This window comes from Pseudoliparis swirei, chromosome 19, assembly GCF_029220125.1.
Source record: "Pseudoliparis swirei isolate HS2019 ecotype Mariana Trench chromosome 19, NWPU_hadal_v1, whole genome shotgun sequence".
Taxonomy (NCBI): domain Eukaryota; kingdom Metazoa; phylum Chordata; class Actinopteri; order Perciformes; family Liparidae; genus Pseudoliparis; species Pseudoliparis swirei.
In genome coordinates, this window is record NC_079406.1 from 21,051,326 (window position 1) to 21,067,778 (window position 16,453).

At 42.3% G+C, this 16,453-nt stretch overlaps 1 protein-coding gene across 1 annotated transcript in view; it reads left to right on the forward strand.

Annotated features, from left to right (window-relative positions):
- The window catches only part of LOC130210246 (ecto-NOX disulfide-thiol exchanger 2-like), a 220,488-nt gene that overhangs the window by 102,930 nt on the left and 101,105 nt on the right, over positions 1 to 16,453 (forward strand). Inside the window, exon 3 of the mRNA XM_056440285.1 lies at positions 13,312 to 13,443. Within this exon, the coding sequence (XP_056296260.1) occupies positions 13,312 to 13,443 (132 nt within the window). The remainder of the gene's footprint in view (positions 1 to 13,311; positions 13,444 to 16,453) is intronic.

A 16,453-nucleotide genomic window follows, 5' to 3' on the forward strand; every position in this document is an offset into this window, starting at 1 on the left:
CTCTCTAACAACCTCACCGCTATCCCTCCTTCGTGATTCAAAATTATATTCAGTTTATGAAATAACGGCTTCATGCAGCTTTCGCCTGCCTTGAGCTGGTAAGCAATCTTACTCCTTTTTTCTCTTCATCCATTACTTCAGGATATCTATTTCAACCATTATACATTACTTTAAACTATTTCAGCGGTTTATCCATTTTAATTAATCATTTGAACTGTTCAGTAGCTACTATTCATAACAGGTTTCCAATATGATTTAAACTATTTCAATGGTTAATCCATTTAAGCTACTCGTTTTACAGGTTTAGTTAGGACTTTTAGCTATTTTATTCTGCCTTTTATGTACTACCTTTGGCATAGACATCCCCATCCCCCATGTTAAGCAGAGCCGCTCTCCTCCTCCTTGGCTGCCATCGTTTCTGCCTTTGCCCCTATTTCGACTTCCTCCTCCACTGTCCTGGTCAAATACTATGATGATACACTGTCCTCCTGTCTTGACCTCATCAACCCCAAAAAATCCAAACTTGTCTCCTTCACCCATTCCGTCCCCCAGTACACTGACCAACTTCGCCACCTCAAAGTGCACGGCCGTCGACTGGAACTCCTTGCAAAGAAAACTGGACTCACTGTCCACCTTGATGCCTACAAACTCCGCCAACAACAATACAAAGATGCCCTCAACGCCGTTTGCTCCTCTCACTACTCCTCCATCATCCAATCTAGCTCCAACAAACCCAAAACACTGTTCTCCACCATCAACAAACTCCAATAACTGATAGACACCATCTCCACCTCCTTCACCACCAGCAAATGAAACTCATTCCTATCCTTCAACGTAAAAAATCATCCAAATAAATAACCAACTGGCTGCCTCCTCCTCCCCCTCCTCTACCTCTACCCCCAGCCCTCAACATAACCCTCCCCCACCTCCAATCCATTTACTCGCATCCTTCAGTTGAATCACTAAAACAGACCTCTCCTACATAATCTCCAGCATGAAGACCCCCTCCCCTCTTCCTTAGTCTAGGCCTGCCTCCCCTCACTCTACCCTCTCATCAAAAACACCATAGACTCCTCACTGTTCTCTGGTCTCATACCCCCCCCTTCTTTGACCTCAGCACCGCCTTTGATACTATCAACCACTCCATCCTCCTCTCACGTCTCTAGCACCCCCTTTGCATAACTGGCACTGGCATCTCCTGATCCACCTCCTATCTCTCAGACCGACATCAATTCTTTGCCATTAACAACTGTAAATCCTCCACCACCCCAGTCTCTCACGGTGTCCCCCATGGTTCCGTGCTTGGTCCCCTCCTCTTTATGATCTACATCCTTCCCCTTGGACAAATCATCCGTTGTCATGGTCTCAATTTCAACTGTTACGCTGAGGACACCCAACTCTACCTCTCTTCCAAGACCATCACCTCTGTCACCCACTCCACTCTCACCACCTGTCTCACTGAAATAACATCATGGATGCAACAAACAAACTGCAAAACTCAACTGCAACGCTGTCATGATAAATCACGGTTGTCTCAGCGAGAGAGGACCCAAATGCCGACATTACTGCAAAAACCAATCTTTAATCCAACAAACCAGAACGGATGACAAAAACACAGACCAAACAGTACGAAGCCACACCGGGAATGAGACAAACAGGGTTTAAATACACAGGCAAGGTGAGAGGATTGGACAACGGGGAACGAGACACAGGTGGACACAATGAGGGCGGGACCAGCAATCACACAGAAGGAAACAATCAGGGCCAGGGCAGACAATCACAGGGAGACAGACGACACAAGGACTTCAAAACAAGACACAAAACGAGACACAAACTCCAGATCCTAACAAACACATTTGAAATCCTCATCTATGCTCTCATAAAGTCCAGACTCGACTACTGCAACTGCATCCTCTACGGCTCACCCAACACAATCCTCAATAAACTTCAATATGCTCACCTCCACCCGATGCTACGAACACATCACCCCGGTCCTACACAACCTCCACTGGCTCCCGGTCAAGTACAGGATAGATTTCAAACTTCTACTCATCACTTACAAAGCCCTAAACAACCTGGCCCCTCCCTGTCTTTCAGACCTCCTCCCTTACCACGCCCCAACCCGTTGCCTCAGGTCCGCCAGTACAAACACTGAAGATCATCAGGATCGAGTCCCGGACTTGGGGTGACAGGGCCTTCTCAGCTTCTGCCCTTTCCATTTGTGTTTTGTTCCGTTTGTCACAGTCTCTTGTCCCCATGTAGAGCGTCTTCGTGTATTTAGAAAAGCGCTATATAAGTTAGAATTTTTATTTTTAGTATTATTATTTGTTTAAAATTCTGTGCTCACTTGCTAACGAGTTCTCACACAGTTACATAACTGAAACACTTAATATTCAGGTATCTGAACAGGTGACGTGATTTGTGGATGTATTATTTTTCCACGTTTACCATTGGCACCAGCAGACAACAGAACAACACACTCAGAAGAGTAGTACCAGGTTGGAAATCATTCACTGCTTTATAATATAACTATTTTATGGTCATTGATTTGGTTTTTCTAAATCAGTAAACATTTACTGTTCGCTAGTGGGTTGTAAATATGTTTTAACTACATCACTGGGCCTTTAAAATGTACACAACAATATATAGTATCTCTCTAACAAGTGGGCCAATAGAGAGTCATGAAATAATAGTTGTTAATCTTTACTTACTTTCATTGTTTAATTCAACAAAGAAAGTGTGCTGGGATATGCCTACACTTTTTCACCGAGTCTCCACTGCAGCAGCGCGTGATGAAGTTCCTTCATCTCGGCCTAATCAATGATATTTGAGGGAGATGACAGTGTTGGCTGTTTGGTTTCTCCTCCCACATTTTCCCTGTCGACCGAGAAATTCAAAGAAGTGTCTTTTAGTCACAAGTCCACTTCTCTAATCTCTCTACTCCTGCTGCCCAAGACATGCTGTATGTCAATCCAAACAAATTACCTATGAAGCATGTTATCCCCCCAGCAGTGAGAAGGGGGGAGGGGAGGGGCACTAGAACGGTCACAGAACGGGCTTAGCAGGTTCTGTTGTCAGAGCCTGAGCCACAGAGAGAAATCTAATCATTTCTGGCAGTGATAAATATGGAAAATAACCTGAAGATAGTCCCAAAATACAGCTGCTTACAGGCCCCTAAATTACTCAGAAGTTCACCATTTAATATGCACCATATAATGCAGTCGTATAGGTCGTTTCTTTGGACCCTCCCTGTTCTTTGCCTGAGCGTCATAACTCAGTACAGGCAAAATAGAGATGGAATACAGCAGGATTACCTGTTCCCCACTGTTCACATCGCCTGAAGTTGTTTTTGGGCTTATCCATAACGCTGAGGAAGTGAAGTGAAAATAAACCCCCTCAGCCAAGGCAATTTCTTTCTTGCAAAGCAGCATTGGTTATTTCTCTTGCCAGTTTGTGTTTTTAATAACTGTTTGTGGTAGAAAAGTGAGTCACTATTGCTGTTCAACTAAATAGTAATATATATATATATATATATATGAGTACTTGCAAACCACCGGCTGCCTGTGGATGATTAAGATAAAATCCACTGGTTTACAGGCTGAGCGCCTGCTTTGATTGACATAAAACTGATAAGGAGCAGCTCGCTGTCAGAAAATACATGTGATGTGGCAGCTTTGGAGGCTGTTGGGATCAGTCAGTATTTTCCGCGTTTGATTATTTATCAGTAAACATTCTGCCTCTGCCTGTTGATGGCACTGCCTCTCTAATGGATGCTTTTATTAAGGCTTTTTATATTAATTGTAGGGGATGAAGACACCTCAAGGGTAGAGGGAGAATAGATCAATCAATCGTGTCCAACTCAAACCTCATAATGAGCTGGAGGAGATTTATTGATGTCGGAGAACTCAAGCTTTCATTTTCCTGTTTCTGCTCACACACACACATACAGACACACAGCTGTCATGAAGAAAAAAGACGTTCATTCTAATAAAATGGAACAAGAACCAGAACTCGCAGTGGATTTCTGTCATCTATGAAGAAACGACAGAAGATGTGTGTATGAATGGGAGTGAATGATGAAAAGTAGTGTAAAAGTGCTTTGAGTGGTCGGAAGACTAGAAAAGTGCTAAACAAGTACAGTCCATTACAGTACGGTCCATTCACTCCACATATGAGAGTAATGTTAAAGTCATATTGCAATGACACCAAACGGGTTTACCTTGAGAAGTGGGTTTTCACACAAGGATCCTGAGAGAGTTTCCATGAAAAGCATTGTCTTCATGCTCTTTGGCTTCTTCTTTCGTGAGTGTTTTAGTTTCTCGTGCTTACGCACAGCCAAGCTCTATATCAAAAGATATATTGGAGATCTTACACAACACCGCTCTAATTATTTGACTCCCACTGTAGATGATTTGAGTAACAGATCAAAGCAGTGGAGAAGGAAAGATCTAACATATAAACAATGTTGTGTCTATGTATGCATGCGTGCACCAGGGAAGAAGATCAAGTGCTTAATATATATAATGACGTGTAATATACACTTTTATTAATCCCCAAGGGGAAATTAGTTCTCTGCATTTAACCCATCCTTAGTTATTAAGGAGCAGTGGGCTGCAGTGATGCGCCTGGGAGGCAACTGGGGGTTCAGTGCCTTGCTCAAGGACACTTCGACTTGCAACTAATGGGGAGAGCGGGGATCGAACCCACAACCTTGCGGTTGCAGGACGGCCCTCTTACCCCACTGAGCTACAGCCGCCCCAAGAGCAGGTGTGTGTGTGTGTGTGTGTGTGTGTGTGTGTGTGTGTGTGTGTGTGTGTGTGTGTGTGTGTGTGTGTGTGTGTGTGTGTGTGTGTGTGTGTGTGTGTGTGTGTGTGTGTGTGTGTGTGTGTGTGTGTGTGTGTGTGTGTGTGTGTGTGTGTGTGTGTGTGTGTGTGTGTGTGTGTAAACATTTTCCAGTTTATTTTTCCTTTATAAAAACATCTTGGCCCACTAGCTGTGTCCTGCATGCTAATCTCTACATCCCGGCTATATCCTTAAGTTACCTTCTAGCTCTCCTGAAGGCGAGGCTCCTAACATAACTTATTGACTGTGTTGTGTTAAAAAGCAAAGTTCAGACTAAATGATCCCATTCAACTTGAATGCATCGGTTTCGAACAGATTAGTACGTCTTCATCTCATGTAATGAACGCCTCTCTCTCTCACACTGCTTGTGCGATTGTCAGTAGAAATCCGAACAAAGGAAGTGCGGGAGGGCAGAGCGATGGGAGATTGTCCTCCAAGATAACGGATGGCGTCTTTCTCTCGGATGGTTACAAATAAAAATAAAACAAGCTCAAAAGGGGTCGCCAAAAGTGTCTTTAAGCGGTCATTTATATATTCGGCGGCCCCTGGACGATGTGAGGGAAACACTAGGTGTTACTTTGACTCCACTCTGGCTCCAGCTAAATGTAAGACAGATTGATCTGGGTTGGGATGATCCAGGTTTTATCAGAATCAGAATCAGAATCAGAAACAGTTTTATTGCCAGGAATGTTAACACAAACGAGGAATTTTTTTTGGCGGAAGGTGCAACATTTGGACATATGCTGATGTAGTTTCACTTGCCTGGTTGTGCTGATGTCGTCTGCAGGTGAGGGGGATATATAAAGACACACATACATACACACACGCTGGAAGGTCAAACAGCCATCCACTACAAGAAGGCAGCTTTGCAAACTGTGCATTTTATTGTGCCTGCTGTGTGTTTTCATGATTAAAGATGCACTTGATGCCTGTGAGATTTCTCTGTGTATGTAAATGATCAGATGATGCCTCACATAGATCCTACCTCAACTTACCACTACTGCACACCGTGCTAAAACCCCCCACCCACAATTAATAATCGCATCCAAATACATTCCCTTCCTCACATTTTCATTAACAATAAGTATATGATGAATTATGTGACAAACTGCTATTTCTTCCTCTTGGATAATTGGGCCAGGAATAGAGTGTTTATTCATTTCTATTTTATAGAGAACATTAAGGTATTCAGAGTTATGCAGTTGTGTAATGTAAATTCAAAGCAACAGATATTGTTATTTGGTATTTATCGCCTACCTTCTTTCTTTCTCTCGCCCCATGGCTCAGTCAAAATTGTCCCACTTTTCCACCGCTCTTTTTGCGATGATGGTTTGCTTTTGAAAGTGCTCATTGTGAACTGAAATGGTCCCAGACTTCTCTCTCGGCTGGAAGTTTTACAGCCAATAGGCCTTAAAATGGCTCCATTTCCCATCAGCCCCACCCCCCCTGGGGGAGCATTTAGTGGAGCTAAAGGCCAATCAGCAGAGTCCAGGAGATCAGTAAAGCCCTGGCCTGAAATCAATCCTCAGAGTTCAAGAGCTCATGACTCAGGGGCACTGGGGGAATCACTTTCACAATGACAAATTCATTTTTACCGGACAAATTCATTTTCCTTCAGAAGGAACAGAAGCCTGTCAATATCAATTATTTTAAAAAATGACATAATAGACAACAAGTGCAAAATATTGGGAACATATTGTTAAAAGCAATTATCCTGCATGAATTTGCCATATTATGTGACAATCACAAGGGAAGTAAACGGATTAAAAGTGGATTTAAAGATGTTAAATATTGAGATGCAGCTTTATTTTAACAACAACTTAAGAGTAAACAGTCAGCAGGAAGACATAAGATAAAACATTTAAAAAAGGAATCCTGTTTTAAAAGGTTTCTACCTGTTGCTTAAACTGTGCGTATAATAATGAATGCACCCTCCGCTGGCTGCTGGCTACACAGTGCAAAGAATATGTCTGTATATAGACAGAAATTGTCTTTCGGGTTCAGACCACATTGGCAGAAAGTACTATATGGCCCAGGGTACTCGCTAAAATGGAAATGAAATTTCATGATCAGAGGCAACAGAGAAATCAAATGTAATGTACTGTCAGAAATTCCTTTACCACTGCAGGAAAACCACAAATTGACTTTTTAAACCCCAGAAGCCAGTGGGAAGAGAATGATGTGTCTCAGTGAACCTTTTTAACTAGCAAAACAATGCATGACTTTGATAGTCGGATAAAATGCTGAGTTGACTCACAAGATTAGCTCGTGAGTTTACATTTTACAATATCTGACAAAGTAGGAAATGTATCTTTGCCCAATTTGATTTGCAATATAAATTGGCTCTGCAGACACAGGGAAAGCTCCTCATTAATCATGAGACTGGTGACAATATGCTTTGAAAGGGTTTGTACCGCATGTCTATATTCATGTTCATTCTTGAGTCACCAATACGCAAATTGCTCTTCAGGCACTCTTTGACAGAGTAAAGAGTAAGGAGGAAAATTTATATTAGAAAGCCTTCATTTTGTCGCACATGGATATATAATAAAAGGATTGACTGGTTTTTACCTCACATTGTCTTCATCTAGAAAGAGGATGCCTAAAGTTTAAATTGCAGTTTTTTCTCTTCCGGCTTTTGACATGTGGAGACTTTAGCCATATTTGTCTAACTTATTCTATAACATATAACACTCTAGATTTATAATAATTTACATCAGATGTATCACCTTTTATTCATCCCACACGTTTGTCTTCCTTGTTAAAAGCCGGTGGCTACATTACCCACAATGCAACTCAACCATCAACAGTTGAATCAGAGATTTGGGTGTGTTGGCCTCGAGCAGAATCAATGAGCAGGCTTCAGAGTTCTCTTCACTTGATTAGTTCTGAGTTTATTGTTTCTTCCAGAACAGTAAGCTCATGCAGAATAGTGGCACCAGGTAATACATTGACCTGTTTCCATGTGGTCTCTATTAATTTCTAAGTGTTTTCTTACTTCAATATTCTACTGTATTACACTTAGTGAAAGTGACTCAGTTTCAGCTCTCTTGTTGACTTGATCAACTTTGTACTAAATTAATCATCCACGACTCAGAAATAGTTGTGTGGAATGGCATGGTACCCACTTTGTAAAGTGGGCCGATGAGAATCACCTGCGGCTGAACGTGGCCAAGACCAGAGAGATGGTGGTGGACTTCAGGAGGAAGGCGACAGCTCCTCCACCTCTGAGTGTCCTGGGAGTGGACGTGGACATGGTGGAGGAGTACAAGTACCTGGGCGTCTCCATCGACAGCCGACTGAACTGGAAGGCCAACATCAACGCTGTGTACAAGAAGGGGATGAGTCGACTCTTTTTCCTGAGAAAGCTTCGATCCTTCAACGTGTGCAGCAAGATGCTGGAGTTATTCTACCAGTCGGTTGTGGCCAGTGTGCTGCACTTTGCCATTGTCTGCTGGGGGAGCAGCATCGGAGTCGGTGACACCAGCTGTCTCAACAAACTGGTTAGGAAGGCTGGCTCCATCATCGGCTGCCAGCTGGAGCACCTGGAACAGGTGGTGGAGAGGAGGACGTTGAAAAAACTTATGTCCATGTTGGACAACCCGGACCACCCTCTCCACCACCTCCTACAGGGACAGAGGAGGACTTTCTCCAGACGTCTCCTCACGCTCCGCTGCCACAAGGACAGATACAGGAGAACATTCCTGCCGACGGCTATGAGGCTCTATAACAGATCACCTCTTGCCAGATCATAGTGCAATAACTACAATAATAACTTCATATCCACACTATGTTGATCTGCACTTCACACATTTCATTTATTTTATTTACACTACACACATACACACACATTTCATTTGCACTACACACATACACACACTTTGCATTTTGCACACTGTCTATATTTGGTGTTTTTATATTTAGTTTAATTGTCATTAGTATTGTGTATTGTGTATGCATATATGTTGTATATATATATATATATTTTATTTTATATTTTGCTTTGTATGCTTCTATATCTTTCATCCCTGTTTTTATATTTTATTTTTTATTTTTTATTCATGTGTGTTTGGTTTATTGGTGCTGCTACTGCTACGACAAATTTCCCCTTGGGGATTAATAAAGTATATATCTATCTATCTATCTATCTTGTTGATTTGACGATAGTTGTCGGATGATTTCTGACTTATTATCAGCAGCTATCAAACTTTGCCCGTGACTTTATCCTCTGTCCTGGACGACACTCCTCTTGAACCACATGTTTAAAAGTAAAGGGCTTTTAACTGTGACTCTGTTAATCAGACACACTGTGTGCTTTATAGAGCGAAGGGAGCTCGTCACGGGATTTGTGAGCATGATGAAATGAAAAGCAAATATCCAGTGAATCAAATAACGTCAAATAGATTCAGATAAACTCTTTTAGAGATGACTGTGTTGTCTCTGTTTGCATTGGTTTTAATGAGCTGCACATACCTTTGGTGCACTTTGTTCAATTTTACCTGCTTTGTTCTTGCTCTAGATACAGAAGGGCTGCGGTTCACCATGAATAGTTAAACAATTAGACAAGTGGTTGCCCTTAAAATCAAGTAAACCCAATTATAGTGTCACCGTGTGAGGAAGGGTTATAACTTCATGTACGTTTTCTAAGGGTATTAAAACTTTGACTTATTAAGCTGGAAGGCAAATGTAATTAATAATTTGAATAAGTGTACTGTATATTGGGGGAGAGAGAAGATCGACGTCACACCGGTTAATATCGAAGACCGAGGACAAGGGTGACAAGTAATCTTAACTCAGGGTGACAAGTAATCTTAACTCAAGGTCCACTTCTTGTCGTTTTTTAAAACTGTAAACCATATCTCAAAATTGCAGATGCAAATTGAGTTGTGTGATTTCTCATGGAGATCCTTCAGTTGTTGTGCAGTGGTTAGCACTGTCACTTCCCAACAAGAGGGGCCAGGGTTCGATTCCCGATCCCGAAGTTTGCGTTTACAACCAGCAGGACAGTAGACAGTCTATTGTTCAACGCTGCATTAGTTTTCATAAAGACTGTTATCACTCCTTGTGTTGTAAACCTGTGTTCAAATGGCCATGGACGTGTAGTAAACCTTTATGTTCCTCCCACTGGACTATCTCTGTGTGCTGTCATCCAGTCAGCAGCACCACTAAGAGGGCTGGACGCAGTTAACTAGCCTGTGAACATTAACATAGCAACACCACAGCAAGAAATGTGTTATCGGGCCTCGCCATGGCAACATTCAGACAACTTTTAACGAGCGGGTCTTAATAGGGACGCTGTTGTTGTGTTCGTGGCACTTAAAAGAATATTAATTAGCAGAATAAAAGTAAATGTATAAGTCCTGTTGCTATATGACAAGCACGCTAATGTTGATGTGTTCCGCTGTGTCAAAGTCTTTGTAGCCTACAAAGCACAGCCATTAATTAGTTTGAAATATCATAATTCCACTACATTAAATTGACATGCAAAATGAAAACATCGCGGTGTTTTGTTTGAAACATCTATCCTGCATATATGTAGAGAAGAAGCACGAGAAACTGCTGTTTTGCAAATCGATAGTGATATTTCATTTCCGAGTGTATTGCTATAAAAACTACTGCAAACATGAACAGCCTAGGGGCACATGCACGCACGCACGCACACACGCACGCACACACACACACACACATTGTAGGAAAGAAAAACTCTTTTAAGGTGTAGAATCCCAGTGCTGTTTAGTGCAGGTTTGTATTAACACACGTAAACCACGTGTCATGGAAGACAAAGACAGGCTTGTGGCTCAACTAATTTACACGTCTGCCCGCTAGAGCAAAACCATCAAGAGTTGCAAGTGCACTCAGAGCTGTGAAATGAACTCCAGATCGAGAGAATCAGCCGCCGGTGGATGTGCGATGTGTTATTGTTGACTTGACTGCAGGGTTGTTTGTATCTGTGGGGATCTGAATATGTTTGCTATTTTATGATAGACTTAGGACTTGGCAGAGAACCATGAGCCTGAGGTTTTGTGTGGCAGCCAATACTCTTTGTGTGTGTTTGTAGCGGGCGGTCGGAGAGTTGTCAGTGATTTTATGCTTCAGAAATAATGTCTGCATTCTTACATGAGGCAATGACATATACTGCTTTATACCCTTGTGTGTTGTGTGTCAAGTTGAACTTTGGTCAGCTCTTGTATTCGTCAAACTTCTGAGAAAAGGGTCAACTGAGGCGTTACAAACATGTACTAAAACCAACCAGTTTTGAATTAAACATTATTAAGCTTCACAGGGACCAATAATATGTTCTACAGTCAATCCGAAACATGTATTATAATTAGGGCTGTCAATCGATTAAAAAAAATTAACTAATTAATCGCACATTTTGAAATTCATTAATCGCGATTAAAAGTGTTTTCTTCTTCTATAGACTAAATCTTCTAAATGAACGAGTAATCCCTTCAGACAGCGTGTATTTTAGACACTTGTTTAATTGTATTATTTTTTAAAGACAAAGCTTCACACAGAGCTGTGTTTTCAAAGAGGCTCCTATACATATAAAGTGCCAGCGAGGTATTTTATATCGTGGATGATACATTTTTTCTTTAGTGAAACATCCAGATTAGTAAGAAAAGGTGTATTAGAGACCCCATTGGTCCTGTCATCTTTAACATTGAACAGCAGCAGAACCAGTGGCCTTGGTAAACTGACTGACATTCAAATATGTAATGTTAAGCCTCCGGAGGCTGGGGGCATTTTCTCGATTTTACAAAACAATGTAAATTCACCTTTTAAAGTCTTTTGCATATGACACATCCAGTGTTTCCCCCACCATTCTATCAGGGTGAGGCCCCGCCCCCCTGTAATATTCTCTATCGCGCCAGATTAAAGCAGAAGTAATGTACGGTTCTTTCCTTAAAGACGTCTTTGTTCTTTTATTAAACAAAACGTCTGTTGTTGGTCGTCTCTACAGCAGCATGTCATTCTGTCTCGACGTGTCCTTCACTCTTCTCGGCTCTCCGTCTCGCGCGCCGCAGAGCTCCATGCCGGCGTGTCTGCGCGCGCATCGGGGCGGAGAAAAAAAAAAGTCACCTGCACCTTCCGCCCCGCGGCACCGACACGTCGCCCTCTGCTTCTCTGTGAATATCGAGGAGCAGACGGGAGGAAGGAGGCGGACTGCCGCGGCTTGACACTCAGAGGAGTGCAACAACTTCAACGCACACCAGAAGTAAACAAAGTTGCGTTAATTGCGTTAAAATATTTTAGTGCGTTAATCGCGGCCAAATTAATCGCATAGATTAAAGCATTAACGCTGACAGCCCTAATTATAATACTGGTAGATAAAATCAAGCATTCTGATTGGTTGAGAGTGAGTCACGAGGTGTACATTATTCAGCCGTAATGTCCTACAGCTGTTTACATTTATCTGAGCATTCCATATCAGTGCGGAGTCAAAATAAGAATAACGGTAGATTTTGCGCGACTGTAGTTGTCAGTTCAAGCTTGGCAGTTACCAAACATGTTGTGAACTTTGATATTTTGGGGGGAATGACTTTAGATGATGGTTAGCCGAAGAGGATCCTTCAGGTGGACGTCATGCTACCAGAGAGAAGAAAGAAATTGAGACCTATGAAATGTTGCGTAAGAAAAAAAAACACTGTCAGCTAAACCAAGTTGGCAATGAACTGCTACACCTGGTGCGAAGAGAAACCAGTAACTAGACCTGAAGACTATAACCTTATTGCCTAAGCATTACACACTTAGGCTATACTTGTAACTAGTTTAACAATTAGACGGAGCTTTCTATGAGGATTTGATGAACAGCTTTTATTCGTAAGTTTATGAGTAGAAGTAAAAGTTAAAGGTTTTTACTTGTATATCTTAAACTCATGTTAAGTACTTATGTTCTTCGACTTAATGCGGAGAGTACTGTGTGTGTGTGTGTGTGTGTGTGTGTGTGTGTGTGTGTGTGTGTGTGTGTGTGTGTGTGTGTGTGTGTGTGTGTGTGTGTGTGTGTGTGTGTGTGTGTGTGTGTGTGTGTGTGAGCGAGCGAGCATTGTCAATCAGAGCAGCTGCAACCTTTTGAGCAGTGGTCATAGGCCGCTGAGACAGGAAGTGCCAAGAGGCCAGGCTGCTGAACCTCTGTGCGGTAGTTGAACAAACAACTTCATGAAGAGGAATATAAATGACAGTGTCGTAAAAGTCAACCTGAAAGCGGGTTACGGTGGGCTCACCTCTCATGGCTCTGCAGACAGAATTGAAAGTAGGCTGGAGATCACAAAGCACTAGTGTCAATAAAGTATACGATTTTATCTTAAAAAAAAGCGATTTGGAACCTTAAATGTAGTTCTGGTTTTGACCCTGGGCTTTCCCGTAACCCATCTCAATCGATGCACATCTTGGATAACTTGAATAATGATCCAAAAAGGGACTTGTACATTTTAAATCTCACTTCCTTTCCTGTGTGTCTCTCTCTAGACGGGAACTGTAACCCGACCATGGCTTGTAACTCCGTGACAACACCCACCTCAGACCACAGCGCCTGGGCAAATGCCATGTCCAGCCGGGGGATGCCTCCGCTGAGCATGACTGGACAGCAGCTCGTGCCAGGTACCACCAAAAGCATGCTACACTCTACCGGACACGGTGCCACACGAAAACAATGCACTGAATTATACAGTATATACTATATATCAATGTAGGATGTTATATCTCACAGATCATGATGTTATTTTTCTTGATTAAGTTGACTGTGGTTAAAAGATATACTGTAAGGAACAGCTGCCTTCAAGTCTTTAGAGGCGGGAGAAACATTCATCTAAAGGTTACAGAACCTTGTGGGGTTTTTGCCTTAAAACTCACTAGGGAAGAAAAAAAAAATGTGAAGGAGGATATATGAGTAACAGTGTTTCCTCCCCCTCCGCTGCCCTTGAGCAAGTAGGTGAGCATCAGCACTGGAGTAACTGTGCTCATCCCACTGGGCAGCTCACAATGCGTCAATGTTTGAATTTCTGGAGCTTCCCCTCCTCTGCATCTACTCCTCCAGGCAGTTATAATTAAGGATGTGCTCTTAATTATTTTTTTGTTTTAAAAAGGCCAAATGTGCCCAATGGACGACAACGTTTTTAATAACTGTGTGGGTCCTGTGGGGCCGGTAAGTCAACCTTGTCTGACTGTACAGAGTCCGGCTGGAGCTCAGGATGTTTACAGTACGTGTGGTAACCCCTTTAAGAAGTTACCGCGCTGCTCCACTTGGCAACAAAGACTTAGTAGTCCTATCCTGCCCCCATGGACTCAACAAGGTTCATCCTGATTGGCTGAGCACATACATGCACACTGCCGTCTAGGTGAAAGGTTTGTGCATTCTTTGGAAATGATTTAATTTCTTGCCCAGAGATGGATGAGACAAGGTTGCAAGTGTTTTTATTTTTCACTTTACTACAGGTTTGCGCAACTAAACCTAGTGTGTTGTCACAATTTGCAACGTATGAAAGAAAACAAACAACAACAAAAAATGGATGGGGGAGGATGAATTAAGGAGTCTCACACACAGCCTTGAGGAAATAAGCTGTTTTAGAGTCTGCTGTTTCGGCAGCTGAAATTTGTGTAACTCTTTCCAGACGGCAGAAGGGTGAACAGGCTGTAGCTAGACTTGGTTTTGTTTTTCATTATCCCTTGAGCTCTTCACAGGCTCCTCTTCCCACCATTATCACCGATGCTCAATAGATGCCAAGTCGTGCCAATGATGTTCTGGGCGGTTTTAATCACCTGGAGTAGAGCCCTCCATCCTGTGCCGTACACGTCCCACGCCAGTTTGTAATGTTTAGTCAGGATGCTTTTTATTGAACCTCCTGTAAAAATGAACCTTTTAAAGTTTCCTCAAGAAACACGTTTTGTTTGTTTGAGATTGTGTGATGACCATGTCAGGATGTTTGTAATGATGATTCCCAGAAACTTTAAACTGCTAACTTGCTCCACCTAGGCTCCATTGATGTAGACACAATCCGCGCCTTGGTTTTACTTATGTTGAGCAGTAAGCTGTTCTCTCATCACCGCTCTGCAAGGTTGTTGATTTCCTCTCTGTGTGATGGTAGTGTCATCTCTGGAAACTCAGCATAGTTCTCTTCATGTTTGGGGTCACAGTCGTGGGTGTAAAGTCTGAACAGGAGGGGGCTGAGCACACATCCCTGGGGGGCACCGGTGTTCAACACTAGAATGGAGGAGGTTAAGCTGCCAATCCGATCTGCCTGAGGTCTGTTTGTGAGGAATTCTAATAACCAGTTTCAGAGTTTTCTCAAGCCCAGAGTGATATCTTTACCAATCAGTTTTATGAGTGAGATTGTGTCCAAGGCCGAACTGAAGTCAACAAAGAACATTCTGATGACGGTGTCGTTATTTTCCAGATGAGTGATTGTTGAGTGGGGAGCAGTGGACACTGCATCCTCTGTGGATCTGTTGGCTCTGTATACAAACTGGTGAGGGTCCAGGATGGCTGGTATGTTGTTTTCGCTGTGCCGGAAAACCAATTTCTCAAAGCACATCATCAGAATGGGGGCTGAGGTCAACAGGACAATAATCATCTGTAGATCGACACCTCTGTCATGTCTGTTTACAATATATAAACCTACAGCCAGCACCTGATTAGCCTAGCTTAGCATAACGACTGAAAGCAGGGGGAAACAACTAGTCTGGCTCTGTCCAGAGATACAAAAATCTGTCAACCAGAATCTCTAATACTCACTGCGGGACTATTTATTGTCCATGTGCAGTGATTTTAAATGGGACTCAATGACCCCACCAAAGAAATTGTCTTGCACATAACACCCTGTAAAATGTTTAACAAAGGAATAATACCGTTGCTTGGCAAGTTTTGCAGTCTTTCTGCTGAGCTAAGCTAGCCGGCTGCTAGTGAACAGACAGATATGACAGGGGTATCAATCCTCTCATCTTTTGGATAATTACTGTATGTTTCATTCGCAACAACTCCCAACTGTTTCAATGAACGAGACATATCAGAGGGTTCAGCCTGTATGCTTAGAAATAGAGTTATGGTCACATCTGTGTTGGCATATCAAATGTGCCAAGTTTACAACAGAGAGCTTTAGAAGAAGATAATGTTTCTGCTTGCTGATCCTTTCTGTATAGCTTAGCTCACCTAAAGTCAAGATATATAAACACGCGAACATCCCTTTAATCCCTCCAAGGCCCAGTTTCTTAAACTACGGTTCACAACCTCAACTGCGGTATGAGCAGACTTCTCTTGCAGAAGAGTGTGACTCAGTCAGTGGATACATCATTGCCCTGAAAACACAAATGTACAGCTACAGCTATTATACAAAAGCAATCAATATCAAAAGTTATTTTAGCAAAAACCTTAAACTTCAGGACAAAAGATAATGATTTGTGTTCTTCTCCATAGATTTGGCTCACCAAGTAGAGGCTGCTCAGGAGAATACAATTCTCCAGTAAATGTTGTGTTTACAATTTAACAACAAATTGTAATGTCGAAAAATGGTCTGTGTTTTAAAGGCAATTTCAGACTAACAACCGGGAAGACTGAATTGGTTGTTAGTTGGTGCAATACACACACAAAATTCTGAATTGTTTTTTTTGGCACTTT